General features: G+C 41.4%; 2 protein-coding genes and 1 pseudogene across 4 annotated transcripts in view; all 3 read right to left on the bottom strand.

The window, feature by feature from the left end:
* DHX9 (DExH-box helicase 9) overlaps window positions 1-18,473 on the bottom strand; it is a 49,442-nt gene extending 30,969 nt beyond the window's left edge. Inside the window, exons 1-6 of the mRNA XM_081112362.1 lie at window positions 18,163-18,473; window positions 13,354-13,486; window positions 12,572-12,712; window positions 2,526-2,640; window positions 1,436-1,545; window positions 665-813 (exon numbers count right to left, since the gene is read on the bottom strand). Of these exons, the coding sequence (XP_080968488.1) occupies window positions 665-813; window positions 1,436-1,545; window positions 2,526-2,640; window positions 12,572-12,712; window positions 13,354-13,464 (626 nt within the window). The 5' untranslated portion in view covers window positions 13,465-13,486; window positions 18,163-18,473. The remainder of the gene's footprint in view (window positions 1-664; window positions 814-1,435; window positions 1,546-2,525; window positions 2,641-12,571; window positions 12,713-13,353; window positions 13,487-18,162) is intronic.
* On the bottom strand, window positions 5,351-7,781 carry LOC308534076 (high affinity cAMP-specific and IBMX-insensitive 3',5'-cyclic phosphodiesterase 8A-like; annotated as a pseudogene). The gene has a single exon. The product of its transcript is annotated as a high affinity cAMP-specific and IBMX-insensitive 3',5'-cyclic phosphodiesterase 8A-like (transcript).
* A 1,169-nt stretch (window positions 18,474-19,642) lies between the features above and the next one.
* NPL (N-acetylneuraminate pyruvate lyase) overlaps window positions 19,643-23,217 on the bottom strand; it is a 36,979-nt gene continuing 33,404 nt past the window's right edge. For both annotated transcript variants that reach the window (XM_081112365.1, XM_081112364.1), the window contains one exon: window positions 19,643-20,330. In XM_081112365.1, the coding sequence (XP_080968491.1) occupies window positions 20,146-20,330 (185 nt within the window). In that variant the 3' untranslated portion in view covers window positions 19,643-20,145. The remainder of the gene's footprint in view (window positions 20,331-23,217) is intronic.

Genomic DNA, 23,217 nt, shown 5'->3' with positions numbered 1-23,217 from the left:
TTTTCAAGAAAAATACTTCTAATGTATTTGGAGTAATTTATTTCTTAGAAAGAACAGCAAATTAATCATCCAGGTTTTCATTATGACCTTCCCTCCCTTCCAATAAAATACCGTTCCCCCCGAAGAGTCTAATCCATATGAGCCTTCCTGGGAGTAATAATTACTACACCCTGGAATGCTCTCAGGAAGAACAGCAAGCGGGCTGAGAAACATACTGTCACTGTTACAAGGACCCCTCTTTATGTTCAGTTTTACCAAGTTAACAGGCTACAAGAAGGCTAATTCACATACAAAGACTGAGGCTAAACCCCTAAAACTTCAACAGGATTCTTCAGAGCTAGCAAGTTTCAAAGCCGAGCAAAAGGAAATCTAGATCAAGGTGCAATGCAATCTACCTGAGATGCTACAACTTAGGTGTCCAAACTGACCCATTAAAGAACTAATCATTGTAACTGCCTCTAACAATACCACAGAGAATAAACTCAGGGCCTCTGGCTGATAGCACCAGCTGTGGCTATCATTTTTGCCTTTCAAACTCAAATGAGAACCTTAAAAGTCTAGCAATACAAACAGCAGAATGTCTTACACAGATGTATAATCTAGACCAATGAATATCCAAAACAACCCTGACTTACTACAGAAGGAAAGAGTGAAACAAGCAAACCTGTTGTGATCAGGGCCCACTTGGGTGTACTTATATTCTCCTTGGATCTTTTCTTTTTGGAAATATTGGTTCAGCCGAGCCTTAGCATTTTCCAAGGTCCAGTTTCCATGAAGCCCAGCATTTAAATCCACTTCTTCTGATTCTAGAGTCTGTTGAATCAATGAAAATTAAATTTGGCTGCACTGATTTTACGTATGAATATTTAAGGTAGAGAAATTTATAACAATAACTTCTTCGTACCATCTTTTATAATGCAAAAGCTGCTTTTTAAAAGCTACTTTTAATAGTTTCTATTCCTAGTCAAAATTGAGCTGGAATTCGTTTATATTGCATCTGATGGCCTTATTAGCTAACTAATACATTAGCTATTAACATATTGTATTTAAATTGTTACTAAGAAATCTTTCACAATTCTTTTGTGTGTGCTAGTTTTACCACTTTAAATATATTAAGTAGGAAGATAAGCTGTTTTATCAAGGCATTTTTACAACGAGAGCTCATAAAATGTACCAAGCAAGGTAACTATATTTCCTATAAAGCAGGTGAGATCTTATTACAACCAAGGAAAATACTGTTTTATTTCACAGGCAATTCTAGTAACCAGATTTAACGTGTAGTCTAGATTTTTGGTGTCATGTATGATCAAGTAGTCTCAAATAACCACTGAGAACAATCACCTAATTATTAAGTTGTGAATATCTTAAACCTTGCTATGAACTAAGTCCTAACTCACATTCCTAGAGAGCTAACACAGGGGGATGACAGTCTTACCGCTTGTACTTCCTGTTCTTCCTTTGAGTAATAATCCTTGCAGTTGGATCCTCGATCCCAAGTGGACCCAGGAACACCATAGCCAGAGGCCCCAATTTCAGAATTATTTTCTAGTAAGGAAAGAAAATGGCTGGTTTTTTTTTTGTTTTATGAATCAAACTGCAGGAAGATCCTAAATATTTTAAAGACTACTCCTAATTCCTAATTTTAAAGACCACTAATTAGAAATGCAAGTTTCAATTATTTGGAAATGGGCTTGAAATCTCCATGACTTACTTAAAAAGTGTTGTGTGACTACAGGATAGGACTAAATTGCTAATTCCAAGGCTGGTATGCAGGGCTAAGCCAGCAGTAATTGTCAGAAGTGGTTGACAATCTAGCATGCATTAGCAGTGTAGCATTGTCTGTCAAGGTACTACATATGAAATAACTGATTAAGTGATAAAACTGTTTCTTTGCTAAGTATGACCATGGAAGGAAGCTATCTGCTAGTGCTGGATATAAAAAATGAGAAGCTGAAAAGGGTAAGTGATGAATCCTAATGAAAAAGCAGAGTATTGACTAATCACATGCTTTAAGATAATTACTCACCCAATAATCTTAATACCACTGTTATTCTCATTTCATAAATACTGGATATGAGACTTAAGTAATTTGACCAAATACCTTAGTTCATTTACTTTACAGTGGACATACCAATGAACCTTGAAGTAATATATGAAATTCAGCAATGGCTTGGATCCATAGGTAAACAAGTTTATAATATATTTGGTAGGATAAGTTAGAAACAAGAAAGGGCAATAAATAAGACCCTTTAACCAAATGTTCTAGCCTGTGCAAAAATTTATCCATAGATTAGAAATTAGTAAATACTAATTATATAGCAAGGAATTTAAGCTGTATCATGCTTTATAAAAAAAGTTAAATGAGCTGGTGGTATCTGCAAACTTATAAAGGCTTTGGGATCGCTCACAACATTAAGAGTTTATTCGAGTTATTTCTTTCTATCCAAGTGAAAAACAGAGATGATGACCAAACAAGATAGTGTATAACTTACTCTCAGTCATGCGAACACACTCAAGCTCCCTACCTGCCAAGAGAGCCAAATGTGGGGGAAGAGGTCCTCCCATGGTTGTTGGCAAACCTTCGCCACTATCTGCTGTGGTGTCAGGTGTATCAGTAGGTGGAGGAACAGGGGGTGCTACCTGCAAGTGAAAAAGTCAAGGCAGTATAAGCAATTCACCTTCACAGGGACTAGTAAATTATTTTCTACTTAGAGCCTACATGCTGCCCCTCCTCTTCCCATATTAACCTCCTTGCTTCCAGTAACTATAAAACTACCAAGTTCTCATTTCAGGCATAAAAGGCAAGAGTAGTATAGATTACTCATAATTCTCCATCTGGAAATTTTATAAGTACATATAACATGTACACAAATATAACTTTCCCATAAAAAGTGAGATCAGTTTATGCTGTATTGTTAATTTACTTCTTCCACTTACTATCTTTCTAAGTACATTCAACATTCAAGAAGTATCTGTTAGGAGCCTTCTACATGGTAACATTGTTCTGGGTACTGAGGATAAAACAATGCAAAAAAAGGGCACATGTTCTGTACTAACAGAGCTATATTCAAATAGCTATATTCTCCTATATTCTTATAGAGCTAAACAAGAAATAAATAAGTATGTCAAGTGTGATACAATACTAGAGAGAAAAATGAAGCAGAAAATAAAGACTATGAGAGGTCACTATTTAAATAAAGTGAACAGGGAAAACTGCAACTATACGTGACATTTGAGAAGAGATACGAAGCAAGTGAAGAGCCAACCAAAAAAAGGAACTGTGAGAAGAGATTTCCAGAGAGGAAACATCAAGTTTTAAGACAAATGCAAAATATTTTACATATATTTTCTACTTCTTTAAATATTGATCTACATGAATTTTAAGGACTTACTACTCCACTGTATGGATATACTACACAAAGAAAAAGTAGCAATGACTTGAAATGACTTCTGATGAAAAGACCAAAACAGAACTGCATTTGAACATCAAGAAGACAAAAATCATGACTGCAGAAGAAACATACAACTTTTAACATAGACAATAATAAAGACATTGTAATTGGTAAAGATTTTCTTACCTTACTTCAGTCATCAATTCAAATGGAGATGCAATCAAGAAATCAAGAGAAAGCTGACTCAGAAGGGCAGCAATGGAAGATTTAGAAAAGATCATCAAGAGCAAAGATGTGTCAACAGAGACCAAGGCGAAAATTGTTCACACCCATATAATTTCCAATTACTATGTATGGATGTGAAAGTTGGACAATGAAGAAGGCTGACAGGGAAAAAATTGATTCATTTCAAATATAGTGTAAGAAGAACAAGTGTATCCTAGAGCAAATTAAGCCTGAAATATGACTGGAGGCAAAAATGACAAAACTGAAGCTGTCCTACACTTTGGGCACATCATGAGAAGGCAGGGTTCTTTGGAAAAGACAGTAATACTGGGAAAAATAGAAGGCAGTATGAAAAGAGGAAGACCAAGAGATGAATTGACTCCATAAAAGAAGCCATAGGCACAAGTCTATAGGAGCTGTGCAAAGCTGTTAAAAATAGATTATGGATGTCATTCATAGCATGTTGCCAGGAGTCCAAGCCAACTCAACAGCTCATTGCGCACGCACACAAATGCACGCACACTCTCACTCTCTATATTACTCAAGCAATACCATGTTGATGGATATTTAGATTATAGCCAATCTTAAAAAATTTATAACTTCAAAACTAAGAGAAAACAAATACCAAAAATCACCATTAAAAAATTATAAAGCCTGTCTGGCATGGCTCAGTGGTTGAGTGTCAACCTGTGAACCAGGAGGTCTTGGTTCGATTCCCAGTCAGGGCACATGCCCGGGTTGCAGGCTCAATCCCCAGTATGGGGCTTGCAGGAGGCAGCTGATCAATGGTTCTCTCTCATCATCGATGTTTCTAGCGCTCTCTCTCTCTCTCTCTCTCTCTCTCTGAAATCAATAAAAATATTTTTTTTAAAAAATTATAAAACATTGCCTTAAACTCTCTGTACCTTAGGCTCATTTAAGAAAAATTCGTAAAAGTGAAAAGACACGAACATTTTTAAAAGCACCACAGCGCTCTACAGAAAGGTTGCTGAATTCCATACTCACCCAGCACTATATATGAGAACCTATTTTCCCACATTCTCTCCAATTCTTGGAATTATAGATACATTTTACATCTTTACCAATATCAGTTTTGGTATTTGTTCTAACAATCTATTACTTTAATTTAGTTTCTTTGTCCAATATTCTACCTGGATATTCACTGTTATCATTGATTTCTAAGAATTTAACATTTCAGTGCTATTCACTCTGTCATACAAGTTCCAAAAAAACGTTTGTCCTTTCCCTTTTAACTTAATACTGCTTACTCTCCAAAAAAGTATTTTGTTAGTATATTTTCTTTTTTTTCTTCTTCTTACAAATAGTTTCATTTTTATCTTGGAAAAGCAATGTAAGTTTAAAATGAAATAACAAGTACTTTGATATGTCATCATTTTTTATGGTACTACATTTATTGAAAGTGTGAAGATACAGAACCTTTATAAATATCTAGAATTAAAAATTACCTATAAAGATAAAAACAGATTGGTTTTAAAAAGTCAATTTAGTACATATTCTGTTTGCTATGTTTCTATAACAATATATGGTATAAACACTACAAAATAAGGCAAACTTCTGGAAAAAGTCATTAATAAAATTTTATGAAAAGTGTTCAGTCCTAATTTCTTTTAATTTGTAGAATCACTGGCAGAGTACATCAGGCGAGTAGAGCAGTTTCAGAGGTCCAGTTTCGGACAGAAGGAGCCTTCTCTATTTTGGTTCCAAAGGCAGCTTCATTCGTCGAGTCCTTTCCAGTATTTAAAATTGTTGTCCAGATGCTGCAGTAATTCCTGTAGGTCTACAAAGTCATCCCAAGCATGGTACATGTCTGTGACGAAGTAGTCGATGAAGGAGACCTGGGACTTGGGGATGCTGCAGGTGTTTCGGTCAAAAGCTGGCATCGCCACAGGTAAGTCCAGCTTCTTTTCTTCTTCGGTCTGAGAAAAATACTCCTCCGAGATGCGTGCAGCCCACTCGATGCACTGCTCCAAGGGCTGGCAGGGGTGGGACATGTCTGCGCACTTGATCATCATCCGCTTGATCAGAGTCCGGTTCTCTGGAGACCAGAGCATCGTGTCTACATCATGAGGGTTTGGCTCACTCCCCTCGCTTTCCTCCAGCTCTGCCAAGGGCTTGACGACACTGTTGACAAACTTATTGATGTGCTCAAAGTGTCTGGTCATCTCTGTGGCCAAGACCATGTCGATGATGGCCTGGCGCAGCGTCCGGTAGTCATTCCTCTCCACATTCTTGAAGATGTTGCTCTTGTCCTCCTTGGCAGTCAGCTGGAAGGCCAGGGCCGCGTGGTGGCTCTCCAACACGGCACAGTCATTGTACAGCACGGCCAGCGGGCTGCCCGTGTTGCACAGGAAGAGGTTAGTCCTCCCTGGGTGGTCCAGGTCGTGGATGGCGGCCTGGTCCACTGAGTCTAACGCTTGCTTGATCCTCTCCTGGCAGAGGAAGTAGGCAGTGGCGTGCAGCACGTTGGCAGCGTGGGTGGAGTTGTGGTAGGGGTTGGAGGAGTGGTAGTTGGCTTCAATAGTCTGCAGCCACAGTTGCAGCATCGTCTCAGAGCACTTCAAGAATTCACAGACCCCAAAGTGAGAGAAGATTTTGAGACCAAGAAAAGACAAAGGCCTTTTCTGAGTGGCAGTCTCCAGTTCAAAAACATTGAAGTCCCAGTCGTCATTGTTTTCCATGGCCTCAGCTATCTGCGGTAGGATATCGTGAAGGGACTTGGAGGTGAGTAAGCTGCCGGAAATTTGATGCAGGTTTTTTGTGGAGAGAGTATACTCATTCCCAGATAGTCTTAGAAAACCGTCAGACATCAGGCCCCCAATGAGGTCTTTGGTGTGAGGATCCTCTTCCTTCGCCCCGAACTGTGGTGAATACAGCTCCGAGGTTCTCAGAATTTCTAGGACGCGGTCTAAGGCTTCCGTCACAGGCATGGAACTGTTCTCCTGGGCAGCACTGAAGATATTGATCACCTTGGTGATGGGCGCCTCGATGGTCATGGAGTGGATCCGGGCCATGGAGGAGTGTCGCCTCTGGCTGGCCACTTCGCTTGCTCGTGAGGCAACACTCCTGACATCAAGGGAGCTTTTCCTCTTGTCTTTATGTTTACCTGATGGATTATCTGTGGGAGTGTCAGAATGAACAGATCCCGTGATCTTCTCAGCCTTACTGTTGCCGTTGCTCACTCGGATGATGAACACAGTGTCTAATTTTTCCTCCCTGTCCAATGACAGGTAGTATCTTCACATTTTGTGGTACATTATCTCCGTTTTCGGAGTGGTAAACGCCTTGCCACTCCTTGCCCATCTTCATGCATGAATTTATAGTACTGAACAAGTCAGCCTTTTTCTCATTTAGAGGCATTTTTGCTAACTCCTTCCCTAATAATTCACCCGACTCATAGCCCACTGTTGTTTCAAATGCTGGGTTTACATACTGTATGTAGTTGTCCTCACTCATGATTTTAATGGCGTCTTGGCTTTTCTCTGGTGCAGTGAATACTGAATTACAAGCCCGGAGTTTCAGCTGTGACCGCACCTCTCCAAACTCCAGCTGCAGCAGCTCCGAGTAACAGGCCAGGAGGCTGGGGTTCTCCACGGACCTCCTCCTAAAGCCGGCACTAATGAGGGACATCACAGACTCTTCTCCATCCCGCCTGCGTACTACACCAACGATAACTGTGTTTTCTGAAACTTTTGTTGCTCGAATAGATTTGCACAGCGCCAGGGCGTCCAGCTGCTGGGGGTTTCTGTGGTCGATGATGATGATGTCGTGATTTGCAGCCAGGAAACAGGTCAGGACAGCCTGGACCTCCAGGGCCACTGTGCACTTAAACCCTGCTTTTTCACACGCCTTACGGAATCCTTCACACTGGCTATCGTCTTTGATAAACGCTAACAGTACCTGGAGTTGATTTGCATGAGACCTCATGGGGCCAAAATGCACGTGAGATGTTGGTCTCTTCGAGTCGGGGTCCGCGGGGAGGGCACCGCTAATGGTGGCCAAGGCTTCAGGCTCCGGACGGTGTAGGGCGCCCAGCCCGCCTGGCGCGGGCAGCAGCGCGGCGGGGTCCTGCACGTCCTCGGCCTCCCGGGCGGCCGGGTACACGGTCTGGGTCTCGGTGATGTGGATGCTCGAGGCGCAGCCCATGCTGGCGGCGGCCACTCTCCGGTCAGCAAACGGCCTGCCGGGCGCCTTGCGGCCAGCACCGTGTCATCGCCTCCTGGGTGCGCGGACGGGGGAGCGCGGGTCTCACATCAGGAAGCACGGCCGCCACTTTTATCACGGGGCAGCGGCGGTGGTGCGAAGGGGACGCTGGGGCGGAGGCACCCCGACGCCCTGCCGCCCTCCCCAGGCGCCCACTCGCCGGCCGCGCTTCCGGGAAACACCTGGGAGGAGATTCGCGCTCTCCCCGCCCCGCGGAGCCGCATACCTCGCGCACACCTCGCGGCTCCAACCCAGGAAAGAAGCGCCCTGGCGCTCGCCGGCCCTGGCGGCCCCGGCGGCCCCGAGGCCCCGAGGCCCCGAGGCCCCGAGGCCCCGAGGCCCCGAGGCCCCGAGGCCCCGAGGCCCCGAGGCCCCGAGGCCCGGGCGCCCGCTGAGAGGCAGGGAGCGCGGATCCAGGCGGCCCCGCTAGCGCCATCGAGAACCGCAGACACAGCGCGCCCCCGGGACTTGTTAGTCTATTTTCTATAGTCAAATCTAGTTTCTGCCTTTTACATTCTCCACAAAATGGCCTTTCCTATCCTGAGAACTACTATCTACTATTTCTTGTACAATAATAAAAGCATTTGAAGTTCCTTTGAATAAACGATTACCCCTCTGCCCTCCAAAGTCTTGATAGACACTGTTATTTAAAGTCTATTACTATAATTTTAAATTTTCATTTAGAACCAAGTGTTCAAATTTCCAAATATTTAGAATTTTTTGGGTCCCTTTGCTACTATCTCATATTACCACTTTAGTTTTGCCAATAAATATTAGCATCTTTAATGCTAAGTGGACTGGTTCAATATGAACTGATGTTTGTCTTTTCTACTTTCTTCCTTAAAGTTTATTCTGATATTATGTCTACTCCCATTTTATTTGTACTTCATTTGTCTGATAAAGCTTTATTCATGTCTTTATTTTCAATCTTTCTGATTAAAAGATTCTATTATTTAAAAAAAAAATTCTATTATTTTATGCAGAAAAGGTGCTGGAACTGCAAGACCAGTGTAGCTGGAAAACAGGAAATAAGGAAGAAAATATAAAATGCATAGTCCAAGCATTCAATGGAAAAGATCTGAGCATGTTAAAATGCTACAATGAAAAGACAATAGGGTCTTGTTTCTGGTGTGGCCAAACAAGCTCCTAGAAGACTACACTCCTACAGGTAACATGAACTCCAGGGAAAACAAATACCAAAGACTCCCACAACTATATGAAGGCACTAAAAAGTGAACAAAAGCTAGCAGGCTCTGGAGGGGACTTAAAATAAGAGAAACCAAAGGATAGCGAAAGTGTAACTTCTATTTATTTTGGTTTTCAGTCTGAGGAAAGATTCTGAGAGGCAAATAAAACTCCAGTAGAAAATCCGGTCTTTCTGGCTGAAGTATCAGATGCTAAGAGTTTGGGGACCGAAACTGATAGAAAGTGAGGAAGGAATCCTGGAAAGTAAAGAGGGAGGAACCTTACATTCTGTGCATGAACCCTGCCCAAATCTCTAACCCTTGAACTACACATACACTGGACAGATTCCAATCTGCCTAGCAAAGGATCAGAAAACTGAGGTAAAATTTGAGCTGTTAGTCAAAAGGCAGTGTTTGCAGATAGAGTCCAATCAACTTACCTGCTTGATAATAGAGTAAAAGCAATACTCTCTGAAGGAACATTATATAAGATCGCCACAATATAATATTCACAATTCTCAGACTGTCGTACAAAGTTACTTCACATAAAAAAAGAAAAAGGTGATCTGATCTCAAGAGAAAATGTAATGAATGAACAGAGCCAAACCTTGAGATGACTCAGATGTTAGAATTAGTAGTCAAGGACTTAAAAGCAGCTACTATAACTATGCTCAATGACATAAAGGAAATTCACATTCATATATTATGAACATCTACAATAATAAAAGCACAATATGTAAATCGACTGAACAACAGAACGACCATCTGGACGACCATGCTATGACATGCACTAGCGCCAGGCCAGCCAAGGCGGGTGCAATGTGATTGGGGGTGGGGTGGGGGTGGGGCGGGGGTGGGGCCTCGCCATCACCCTGCAGAAGGAGGCCCAGGCCACCAGCCAACGATGCTGTGGTGGGTGTGCGGGGCTGGCCAGCACAGAGGGAGGTCCAGGCCAGCAAAGTGATCACACCCCATGCCTGTCGCCTGCAGAGGAAGGCAACCGGTGCCAGGGCAGGGGAATGGGGGCAGCACTACACAGATGGCAAGCAGTGGCAGGGGCGGGAACAGCTGCCAGCAGCCAGGGGAAGGAAAGCCCCAATAAACTCAGATCACAGGCCAGGCCTAGGGACCCTACCCAAGGGGTCCCAAGATTGTGAGAGGGTGTAGGCGGGGCTGAGGAGACCCCCCACCCTGCACGATTTTGTGCACGGGGCCTCTAGTCTATATATATAAAAGGCTAATATGCTGTGTTTGACCAGTCACTATGACACACACTGACTACCAGGGCTGCCATGACTTAGCAGCAGTGGTTCTCGGGTGAAGCACCCTGAAACCAGAGGAGGGAGCCTGATTCCTCACAGGGCTGTGCAATCCCACTTTCAGCGATGGGTTATGTTGTTGCTGGAGCACTGTCAGCCCGAATCTGGTTTATGACACACTTGTGTTTGCGTTCCACACCCTATACAAAAGCAACTTTGCAGAGTGCCCTCTCGCACTCCAGGACCCCTGGGGGAATAGCGAAGAGCTGGTTTTGACCTGATCCCCGCCAGGCCGAGGGACCCCACCTGCTGGAGGGACCCTGCTCACTCCACAGAGGCAGAAGGAGGTTGGCTCCAGGGCATGCCCAGCTCCTCCCCATCAGCCACCTTCTAATTAATTTCCTTTCAATGTGCACAAATCTGTGTACTGGGTCACTAGTATGCTTATAATGAATGAAAAGGTAAGAAATGCCACCAAACCGGCAGGGGGTGGGTGGTGGTGTGTGTGTGGCTAAAAGTTCTAGAAATGGAAAATACAATATCTGAAATAAAAAATCCAATGGATGGGCTTACCAGGAAATGGAGATGACAAAGGAAAAAAAGCAGTGAATTTTAAGATAATCATTTGAAATCATCCAATCTGAGTAAAAGAGAGAAAGTAGGGAAAAAAAAGAAGACAGCTTTGGGACCCTTGGGATAACATCAAAAGTTTAAACTTACATGTGAACACAGGAATCTCAGAAAGAGAAGAGAAAAAAATGAGGCAGAAGAAATAGTAACCAGAAAGTTTCTAAATTTGGTGAAAGACAAATTTAAAGATTCATGAATCTCAGCAAGCCCCAAGCAAGATAATTAAACAATAACCAAAAAACCATACCTAGTCATAACATAACCAAACTCTAGAAAACAAATGAAAGCAACCAAATAAGACAACACATTACACATAGAGGGAAATGATTGGTTATAGTTGACTTCCTATTAGAAAAAATGGAGGTAAGAAGAGAATGAAAAATTATTTTTAAAGTACTGGAAAATGGAAACAGGCACCTCCAAATCCTATTATTCAAAGAAGGTAAAATAAAAACATTTTCACATAAAAAAAAAAATTAAAGAGAATTTGCAGTTGGCAAGACAAACAAGAGGAAGAGGCTAAAAGATATAGAATAGGTCATAACATGTGGCACAAATGCCAGTAGTTTCAAATATTTGAAAGAGGTACAACATTGCTTTCATAGCCAGAAACAATGTCAAGATCATCTTGCCCAATCCCTTCATTTTACAAATGGGCAAACCAATGTAATTAAAAATCCTATGATTATCTACAATATACCAGAAAGTCTCTTGACTTCTGAGTCAAAAGCAATGCAAGAAAATAAAACATGTACCTTTACAAGTCAGAACCCAAAGGTCAGTGAAAATAAATCGTTAAAATTTATAGATATTATTTCTACAAGTTTTATAAAACTGAATTTTTCATTTCGGTTACTTAAGGGATCTACTTAAATCATAATGTGAACCTTTTTATAGTCCAACTTTCTTTTTAATTAAGAGAAATAGTTTATTTCTTAAAAATAATACTAGAGAGGGGTCTTTGCTGCATACTTACATATAACTAAAATAATCATGGTATCAAAAACACCACAGTGCCCTAACCGGTTTGGCTCTGTGGATAGAGCATCGGCCTGCGGACTCAAGGGTTGCAGGTTTGATTCCGGTCAAGGGCATGTACCTTGGTTGTGGGCACAAACCCAGTAGGGAGTGTGCAGGAAGCAACTGATCGATGTTTCTCTCTCATTGATGTTTCTAACTCTCTATCCCTCTCCCTTTCTCTCTGTAAAAAAATCAATAAAATATATTTTAAAAAAACAAACAAAAAACAAAAACACCAGTGATAGTCTATTGCGTGAAATGCTATTTCTCTCTGCTATATAACAAAGTGTTAATGGGACCCAACATTGTGTCTTAAAATGTTACTGATTTTCATGTTTTGTTTAACGTGTTATCTTTGGAAGTACACAGAACACAATAGGCTCTGAAAAAATCAGTTTACTAATTAATGTAATATATAAAATGGTATTTCCCAAGCCCACAAATCAGGTACATTATAATGAAGTAAAATCTTTAGGAACTCACCCCAGAGCTCTGAAAAAATCCAATGCCAAGGTATACAAGGAACACATTAACATATTTGAAAACAACATTGAAAAATTGTCACTCTAAGTCTCCATACACATTGGATTAGCATAAGCTTATAACATACATCCTCAAGTGCTTGGCCATAAGTACTTACCGAAATAGCTGGGACTTCTTCACTCTTCACTTCGTTTATTCGAACCAAATAGTTAACAAAGTCTCTGGCAGCATTGCTCTGTGCATCTTTTTTATTAGTGGAATTGCCCATGCCAATGTAATTATATCCTTCCACTCGAACCTTTAACAGTAAAGAACAACATTTATTAAGAGACTGGCCTGGGTGTACTAGTAATTCTGGGACTTAAAAAAAAAAAAAATCATAATTCAGCAATCCATTAAGGGGTAACAGTTGACTATTGGAGATATACTCCATAAACACACTGAAAATAATATGGACTGGCTGCCTTATGAAAAAGCTTGAAGCATGATATCCAGTGATAAACTAATCCCAAAACAAGAATATTAAATTATGTGAATCAGAAATTCTCCTTTCATGCAACAGAATGTTCCACATTAAAATGCAATCTTATAACAAGCTCTCTATTTGTATTTATTTTAAGCACTTTGATCTAAAGCAATGAAGAATTGCTCTACTTTCTACAGGAGTTAGCAAAAACAGTGAACAACTGCTCTAACTTTCCTAATCTGTGCTACTGGTACTATAGAAGCTGAAGAAGATACATGTTCTAATTAGAATAATTCACCTAGCATATTGTTTTAAAAATAATACTCACCTGAAAATGATTTATAAAGATATATAATAGCAGGCAAGTCACAATCAAGAACATTATCCGATGTGTAACACATGACCATTTCCAAATAGAAAACAATGTTCTTTTAACACCAAAAATCATATCAATATACAGTATTCTTTAGTACCTCACACATGAATTTCTGCCTGTTTTTGTTTCCCGCTGCTCTTATTTCATAGGTTGGGGCCATCTTCCTTTTGCCACACCAGGCATATAGAAAGTTTTTAACATCACCCATGATGCAGGTGTTGTCTTCAGACCTAAGAAAACAAAAGTTAGTTAAAAGCTGCATTACTTATAAGGATAAACTTTGGAAATTACCAAGCTGGAAATAAACAAACAACTGGAATTTACTAAAAATCTAGGTTAAATACAGGATATTCTAATGCAGTGGTTCTCAACCTTCCTAATTATTTTCATTGGTACGTTATAACTGTAATTTTGCTACTGTTATGAATTGTAATACAAATATCTGATATGCAGGATGTATTTTCATTGTTACAAATTGAACATAATTAAAGCATAGTGATTAATCACAAAATATGTAATTATATATGTGTTTTCCAATGGTCTTAGGCAACCCCTATGAAAGGGTTGTTCGACCCCCAAAGGGATCTCAACCCACAGGTTGAGAACTGCTGTTCTAAAGCACTGCTATTAAAATTGCCTATGAATAAATTTTAATGACATAGTCTATGACATGTTTTAAGAAAAAGGATACAAAATTGTACAATTAGAACTACATAAAAGTATATATGCATAAATCAATACTAGGAATGTCCCCCAAAATGGTTATCTTTGGGTGACTTTTAAAAATTTTATGTAATGCCCTACATTTTACAATTAGGCACATTATGTGCTTTAACTCATTTAATCCTCACAACAATGGTAGGTAACATTATATGGTAAATACTATTATCTTTTTACAGAGGAAGAAACAAGGGCATACAAAGTTTAAGTAACCTTTCTCAGTTACCTGATGTGGAGGCCTAATTCAAACTCAAACTATTTACTAAGAAATGGTCGTCCATTTTTATTCTGATTATGTCTCCTAGCTGCAGACTGTATATTTTAAGTCCAAATACAATAAATATGCTGTACTTGAACTAAAAACAGTAATCTGTTAACTTCAATCTCTCCTTTAGGCCTTGTTATCATAGTTGGAGGATATTAAGTTTTCTTGAGGTGCAACATAGCAAACTTGGCACTCCCCCTCTACTTCCCAATTTGTAAGACACCAACAGATACAAAGCCAGAGTCTAAAACATGGCTGCAAATTATAAGCAGGATTTGAAACCAAATTTGGAACCAAAACAAAAACTATGAATTTTTTGCTGTGGGAAGAAACCCCACAACTAACATCAAACCTTTGTGTCTTTTGCTAATTAATGTTTAGTGCATTTTGTTAATAATTGTATCTAATTGTCATCAAACTGGACCCTGTTTGTATAAACCTGTTCACTCTGTTGCTGCAGACTAACCCTAGGGACATCCTATTAATATTAAAGCTGAAGTTATAAATTCTACCCCTGAATAATTAATTTAAAAAAATAAGCCTTCCTATTTTATGTTACTTCAATGAGTAACATAAAATAGGAAAAACTATGCCATCAATTTTCTTCCTCCCTAGGTATGTAGTCTCATCTAACTCCATAATGTTCAATATCAAAAACATGCTAATGTGCCCCAAAACACAGAAAATTTACTCCTAAGGTACAAAATCAAGTTCATCTAACTGCAGCACTAACATACTCATTTGAATTCTAACTTGGCATCTCCGTCAAAACAGAATTTTAAATTTCCTTCCCAAACTTGTCCCTCTCCGTGCCCCAATTCCAGTGTTCCCATCTCCCTACATGGCACCACCATCCACCAAGTTACTCATGTCATCAACCAACTGGGATTCATCTACTCAAGATCCTCCACAGCTATCCTTGCAGAGCCTTTTACTACGTGCTGGACAGTATCCATAGGTCATCTATTTTACTTAACCCTTACAACTATATAGAAAAAGTATTAGCATTCCCTTTTTACTGGTGAGTAAACTGAGCCCCTAACTGGGAAACCAAGAATTCCAAGGCAGATAGTCTGACTCCTAATCTACTATACAATTCTGCCTCCAAAACTTATCTCTGTGGATGAAAAACGGGATATACTAAACCTGACAAGTTCCGGGAGTGGGGTGGGGGGCCAGCATGGTAGGCCCCACAAACTCATCGAGACTGGAAGTAACCACATAGGAGGGTCTGAACATAAAAATGCCTAACTAGAAGTGAGCCATAGTGGGTAGTCCTGTCCTAGAGACCAGTGAGTTCCTTGTCATAGGTCAATCTTTAACTTAAGTGAACCTGTCTACTGTCTTTTTGGATCTAAGATAACACACCTTTGAAACTTCTCCAGACCCCTTAGGGCACAACCTATTGCAGAAGCCCACATTGTTATATTGCTCCCAATACCATCTCTATGTTAATTATTAACTACCTTTCAAATGTTAACTATTAACTGCCCTGTACCCCCAAATGTAAGAGAAATGTTTGTTTTACTTTTACCCAATCCGAGATTTCCCCAGTTTGCTTTTCCCCCACCCTTAATCTACCACCAATGAATTTCATGTCACTCTCCTCAGACCTCTTCCTCTGATTTAATGTAGAAGCTGCAAGACTGCCATTCTCCAGAGCACTCCATTGAGATTTTGCTTCCCAGCAACTGTCATCAGTTTGGCTCAAATAAACTCATAAAAATTCTCTACCAGTCTGGACCTTTCCATCTCTTCTCCCACCACTACTGTGCACCTGGTAGACTGCAATGATTGATCCCCTTTTCACTCTGGCCACCCTGAAATCCAGTTTTCTTTTAAATCCTTTTCACCTTAACAAAGAGGTACCATCTTACACCTGTCAGAATGGCTATCATCAACAAATCAACAAACGTCAAGTGCTGGCAAGGATGTGGAGAAAAAGGAACCCTCCTGCACTGCTGGTGGGAATGCAGACTGGTGCAGCCTCTGTGGAAGACAGTACAGAGTTTCCACAAAAAGCTAAAAATGGAACTCCCATTTGACCCAGTAATCCTACTTCTAGGACTATATCCCCAAAAGCCAGAAACACCAATCAGAAAGGATATATGCACCCCTATGTTCATAGCAGCACAATTTACAATAGCTAAGATTTGGAAACAACCTAAGTGTCCATCAGCAGATGAGTGGATTAAAAAACTATTGTACATCTACACAATGGAATACTATGCTGCTATAAAAAAAGGAACTTTTACCATTTGCAACAGCATGGATGGAACTGGAGAGCATTATGCTAAGCGAAATAAGCCAGGCGGGGAAAGAGAAATATCACATGATCTCACTCATATGTGGGATATACTGATCAACATAAACTGATGGACAAAAATAGATCCAGGGACAAATGGCATGGGAGGGGGAAGGGAGGTTAGAGAGCAACCAAAGGACTTGTTTGCATGCATTATTAGCATAACCAATGGACACAGACACTGGGGCGGTGGGGGCTTGCCTGGGGTGGGAATGGTGGGGAGGGGGGGTCAACTGGGGAAAAAGGAGACACATATAAAACTTTAGACAATAAAATAAATCAATCAATAAACCTTCTCACCACACAGCAGTCACAGGACCTTTTCAGTTTCTTCCCAACCTCTGCCCTCAAGCGCTCACTAATCCCTGATACTTCTGCAGTTCTGCTTTTCCTTGTCCTCAAGGCTAATAAGCCACATCCCTCAGCTCAAAGAACTCCTTCCTCCCTGTCCACCCTATGCGGCTCTCCCCCTTTACACTATTTAATTTCTCACGTTGAAAGGGGACAGATATAGAATGTTGGGGAACCAGCTCGTATTGTAAGAAATATTAATCATGCTCTGTTAATCATGACTGTTTTATTCTGATTAAAGAAGGCACATTCTACCCAGGCTGGAGCTGACCTGGAGATGCAGCCCTTCCACCCCATTTGGAGCTGCCTATTATCATGGCAAGATTAACAAGGACGCTGCAGAAACCAGAGAATCGCCAGCCCTTTGAAGGTACCCCAGCGCTGTTTGCATACCTGCAGGCCCTTGCAAACCTCCAGCCTGCTTACCCGTTAATTGCCCATCCGGCATTCCCTTTGGCTGTTTCCTCATGTAACCCCAGCCCTTGCATATCGCTACGCCCTTTGCAGACACCTAGTCCTGTTGCATATCTGTAAACTGCTCTTTTGCCTACTTTTCCTTTGCAGTTCTACCTATATAAGCAGCTAACTTATGGGGGGGCTGCAGAGCAGATTTTTGTGGCTAACCTGCTGCTCTCCCATACTGCCGGCAATACTGGAATAAACATTTAACCCTGTCTCTGCTTAATTGGCTCGAGTAGTGACAGGCAGCAGGGACCCATTGTTTGCCCGGTTACAAGGTCTTTTTATCGAAACCAGCAGACGTTTTCTCTCTCCTCCGGCCCCCTTATCCCTCCAACCCCCCACCCCCCCACCTCGGTGAGTGAGGGGCAAGACTGTGCCTAACTTGTTTACGGCCCCATTCCCGGGGCCTGCGGGACAGCGCCCGGTGTTTGCGGGACAAAGGAACGGCGGGAAGGCCCGGGGTGTGTGTGGCGTCAGGAGGGCTCGCCCCCAGGCGACAGTCCCCCTTTCAATGGGCCGGACAACGCCCGGGCGCGGCCTGAGGAGGGAGTGCGATTTGTTTTGGCTGCTAGGGAGGCAGGACTGGGACTAGTGGGAGAAAGGCTGGGGGCCACGACGCACCCAGGGCTGCGCAAGCGCGGCGGGGTGAGTAGCACGCACCCCGCAATCCCGACACGCGGTGCGCCGGCTCGCCCTTCCCCCACCCGCCACCGCGGCCCGCGCTTCGCAACAAAGCCCGGCTGCAGAGCGGTGGGGCCCCACGCCGCCCGTCACAGCGGGTGGCAACGACGCCTTTCCCTTACCGGCCTCCGCTGCCTGGTGCCCGAGAGCACAGCCTTCTTCGGACGGTCCGCGGTTCCGGCCTCTCTCGGAGAAACCCGCTGAACGGACCGCAACTCGCACCGAGGCGCCGGCGAAATGGCTGCGGCGGCGACAACGGGGGGCGTGGTCAGCGCGCTTACGCAGGCGCAGAAAGCGAGCTCGGCGCCGCGGACGCCGCGCGGAAGAGGCGGAGCCTGAACATCCCGTCACCTAGGAGATCCGCTGCGCCTCGAAGGTCGCTTCCGGTAGTGGCCCCTTTTGAACGTTTTGGAGAGTGGGCGTCCTGTACCCACTGAGCAAACAATACAGTTTGAGAAAATAAGGACATATCTGAAAGCTTCTAGAGCTAGACACAGCAAGTACAATACATTACAACAAGAGAAAAGTTAAATCCTTTTTAAAAGTGGAATTGATAGTGGTAGTGTTAATGGCTTAATATTTAAGACTGATGACTTAGTGTGATGAATGTCACAAGTGGAGTGTACAATCTGGATTCCAACAGAAATGATTGTCTAGATTTTGAGGATGGAGAAGATATCTGATACCTTTAAAATTATTGGTATTCATTGAAATGCCAATTTCTTTTAGAATTCTTTTTTTATGGCTTGCTGTGCATGTTATTTTGCCAACTCTTAGTTAAAAGGTTTAGCAGTGATGTCATGTTCTCAGTTGTATAAAGAACATACACTGAATTGCTTGAATAGCTACAAAAACTAATAATAACTGACACTTCATTGTGCTTATATGTCCGGCATGATTCTATTCATTCTTTTTTATAAACAAGCATGACAATGGAGGTCATTCACGGATATTACTTTTCTGTAGCCACTGTACCAATTTCTATTGAAACATTTATCTACAAGCCCTGTGACTTCCTGTACAGAAATTTACTCAAGTTTATTGGACTTTGTAACTTGCTTTGTTCTACTTTTAGAGTTATCTTTGTTTTCTCTGCCTTTATTTCATAGAAATTACTTTAACATTAGTTTACACTTTGGCTTGCTTCTTACTTTTGCGGTCATTGAAACACCATATTCACATGGGCTGTTATGGTTCCCGTATTAAGGAGTGGGGCTTTATTTCCCCATGCAGGTGTAGATTTGAGCATTTTGCTGCCTGCTTTATATCAGCTTTTGTTGCTATTCATACATTTCTATAGCGATATAGGATGTTTTACTTTTTCTCAGGGGAGGAAGGGGAAGTTTGTGGTGGCCAGAGCACAACTCTTTGGTTCTTTGAAACTTGGAGCTCTAATTAAAGTTCTCATTTAGCAACATGTGGAAACCTGAATTCATTTTGGAAGGCCTGTCCTTTCTTATGTGAAAACCACCCTAATGGGCCTTTCCATTATAGGAACTGAAGCAAGTTCTCACCTAACCCAATCTTTTGGGGGAAACCTGTGACATCACAATTAATCTGAAAGCAGGTGTTCTAGAGTCATGCTGAGCAGCCAAGGAAGCTGGTTGTTAATAGCTGTGTATTTGTTAAGTCATGTTGTAATTTGGCATTCAAGGTAGCTCCGCATTTTCCTAGATTCCAAATGAATATTTATTGAAACGAAAGTACATTACAAGTGGTTTAAGATGAGAAAACTTGAAGATAGGATTGAGAACCAGAATTCAAGATAATGGGAGCTCTGAAAGCAAATGGAATTAATTACAATTTCCCTCTTGATTCCATTTCATCCACAGAAGCAGAAATTTCTCCATGAAAATTTTGTGCAATACTGAATGACTCAGGGCTCATGGACCCTTTTGGAGTTTTTGTCCCTTCACAAAAAAAAACAACAAAAAAAACTTTTTAAAGATCATAGTAGGTACTTAAGTACTTATTGATTTGATGGGAGATTTCATTTGCTGGGAAAGGATTTAGTTCAAGCTCGTCTATAAAGTCCTTGAGAAATGGATGCACTATTCAAGGTGGATTATATCCCAACGTACACACCCTGACTTGATAGAGTGGCATTAGCTAGAGGTTTCCAAGTTTCCATTCTTTAAATCCGTAAAAGAAAGGAAACCCAGACTCTTCAGTTTAGCTTCTGCATTATCAATAAACTCCTTGGAGGCTCTCTGCAGTGGGAGCCGGGGTGGGCCCATTGGAATCCCAGACACCAGAGTCATGATGGCTTTGGTCTGTGACACTCCAAAACCTACACAGAAAAAAATAAAGGAGGCAATGTGACTGGGACTGTCCACTCCACCACAAACACCCACAAGAAGAGATCACATTTTTACAGTGACCACTACGACAGCATAAGGTGAGCTAAAAGATGGGAACATTTCTAGTCAATGTGGCAGACTGAGAAGACAGGGAATCCCTCTTCCTGCTTCAAATAACATAGGAATGCTGGGGGGGGGGGGGGGGGAGGGGCGGCGCGGAATGTTTTAAACAAATTGACAGGCTATAAAATAAAACGAAGTAAGACTCAAAGTTAACCTCAAAAGCAAAAAGGGAGCACCAAAGTTATTAGGGATAAAGAGGTCAGAGTAGTGAAGAGCTGAAGCCGAATGGTCCATGAGAATAATCTGATTCAGGGGTATAGTGTGGTTGATCAAATGATATAGGACTTCATCGCTAGGACAGAATTTAGTTCAAGCATGTCTGAGAAGTCCCTGAGAGATGCACTATTTAAGGTAGTTTGTGACTCAATGTTGCTGTTCTGGGCTGGTGTTATAAAGCTGGGGCAGGAAAGCAAGAGGAAGCCTTGGGTCTGTGCATAGTAAAGAGCTGGACTCAAATTCTCTGTGTAAAAGTGGTAGCCAGCCTTCTATGAAAAGCAAGAGAAAAAAACCTGGCCCACTGACTTAGGGATGGAGGCACAGCTCTTGACTTCTGCCTGGGCTGTGGATGGAAAATGATCACATGAAAGAAGTCCCAAGCCCATGCCATACATGAATGATAGATCCATATTTGCATTATGCATCTGATGTAGGAACCAGACTAAGAAATAACATAAAGACTAGTTAGAACTGGTGAAATTACGTGTCCTAGCAGAGGCTTGATGGGACACTTCACAACCTGAAGCTCAGTGGGTTGCCCAGAAAACAAAGTGTCTCTGAAGGTGCATTCAGTTAAAAATGACAGAGAATATGAGGAAAAAGAAGCTGCGTGAAAGCCAGCAAATGCACAATTAGCAAATTTCATGTCCTGTGACTGATACAGAATTCTGAAAGAGACTTCACAGGGGTAAAAGAAAGAAGTAGAAGTCATGGGCTAAGAAAGGGGCATAGAAATAAAGAATAGGAAGACTTGAAAACAACAGCCTAAAAGAAATACTGGAAATGAAAAGTATATAATCAGTGAAACTAAACATAGCTAAAGATAGAATTAGTGTTTTTGAAGGTAGGTCTCAGGAAATAATCCAGAATAGAGAAAAAGGTATTTGTTTTCTTAACCTGCTATTGCTTTTGGATCCATGGTACAATATAAGAAGTAACTTCCTTTTGCTAAATTAACTTAGTTAGAGTAACAATTTATCATTGGGAAGGAAAATACTAGAACGACTAAATAAATAGCATATAGTTTGATGAGTGCAAAATGACCCATGTTTATTATAAATGGTGGAATAGGGAGCTACCTTCATGATAGGACTACATGTTTATTAAGATAAGTTTCTCTTTGACTAAACCATGAAAACTCAACTCCAACTCCCAAGAAAGTCTGAAATGAGCTTTTTAAGATGTGTTCTTTGAGAACATAATAACTATCTTCAAAAAAACAAAAAAAACAAAGCACAATAAAATCTATCTTCAAGAGTCCCCTTTTAAAATGCAAATATTCTGGCAAAGTTAATCTTTCAAGTAATATCTTAGAGCTATGTTTTGTAAAACTGTTACAGTATCACTGCTGATATGCAAAACAATCATATATACAGGTAAACTTTTGGTTCTTTTAAAAAGTCAATAGTTCAATATCTACTTCAATGCACTTTAGGAACATATAACTATCATACCAAACCCACAATTCTGTAAAAAAGTATTGCTTAGGGCAAGGGAATAACAATAGGTCCTTAATAGTACTGGTGGCACAGAAATATGGCAAAAATGGAAGTGGTAAAGCAAATGGGAAACACTGTCCTTGAAGGATTAAGAGAGCTAGCTGAAAGTCCGGTGAGAATGAGGGAAATAACACATTCCAGGTGCTTCGGGGTTGCTAGGGTGAGTCAGAAAGGCTCTGAAAGAGAGGTGCAGCAGGTTTGCCAAGAATAAGCCTAAACTTTTCTTTTTTAAAAAATATATTTTATTGATTTTTTACATGGAGGAAGGGAGAGGGATAGTGTTAGAAATATCGATGAGAGAGAAACATTGATCAGCTGCCTCCTGCACACTCCCTACTGGAGATGTGCCCGCAACCAAGGTACATGCCCTTTACCGGAATTGAACCTGGGACCCTTCAGTCCGCAGGCCGACACTCTATCCACTGAGCCAAACCGGTCAGGGCAGCCTAAATTTTTCTTGGACTTGACCTAGGTTCTCAGGAAGGGCCAGTCTCTTGTAGAAGTGGAGTGAATGGTGGCATTTGCCATGTATCATAGGATAAGATGTAGGAGACTCTACAAAGGTTTCTTTACTCAAATTCACTGTATTTCCCTCAGATTCTACATTGTCATATTATCCAATCCTCCATCCATTTAAGCTTAGTTGTGTTTATAAACTCTTTTTAAGTTGCAGATACTCTTGGGAGAGCTGTCAGTCATTCACAATTTAGTACGATCTATATTCAGACTGCCTTCCTCCAAGCACTTAGGCTGAAGTCAGTGACAGTGTGGTAGTGGAATTTTAATGAGCACAGGCAAGTAAAGGGAGGGAGTGCTGAAGGTGCAGGGGAGAAGGAATAGAAAATGGTGTGTGTGTGTGTGTGTGTGTGCGTGTGTGTGTGTGTGTGTGTAGAGCAGGGAAGTGAACAAAGTGCTAAAGTGGAGGAGAAAGGTTTAAGGAAGATGCCCAAGCCTTCCAACTAGGTTGACTTCACTATTTTATCAGGTTGGCCCTGAAGGTTAGTATTAGCATTAAAAGGTATTTTTGTTGAACCCTCAA

The sequence above is a fragment of the Myotis nattereri genome, assembly GCF_964212035.1.
Source record: "Myotis nattereri genome assembly, chromosome: 18".
NCBI lineage: Eukaryota > Metazoa > Chordata > Mammalia > Chiroptera > Vespertilionidae > Myotis > Myotis nattereri.
Note: the sequence above shows the minus strand (reverse complement) of the source record. Positions and strands in the feature narration are given on the sequence as shown.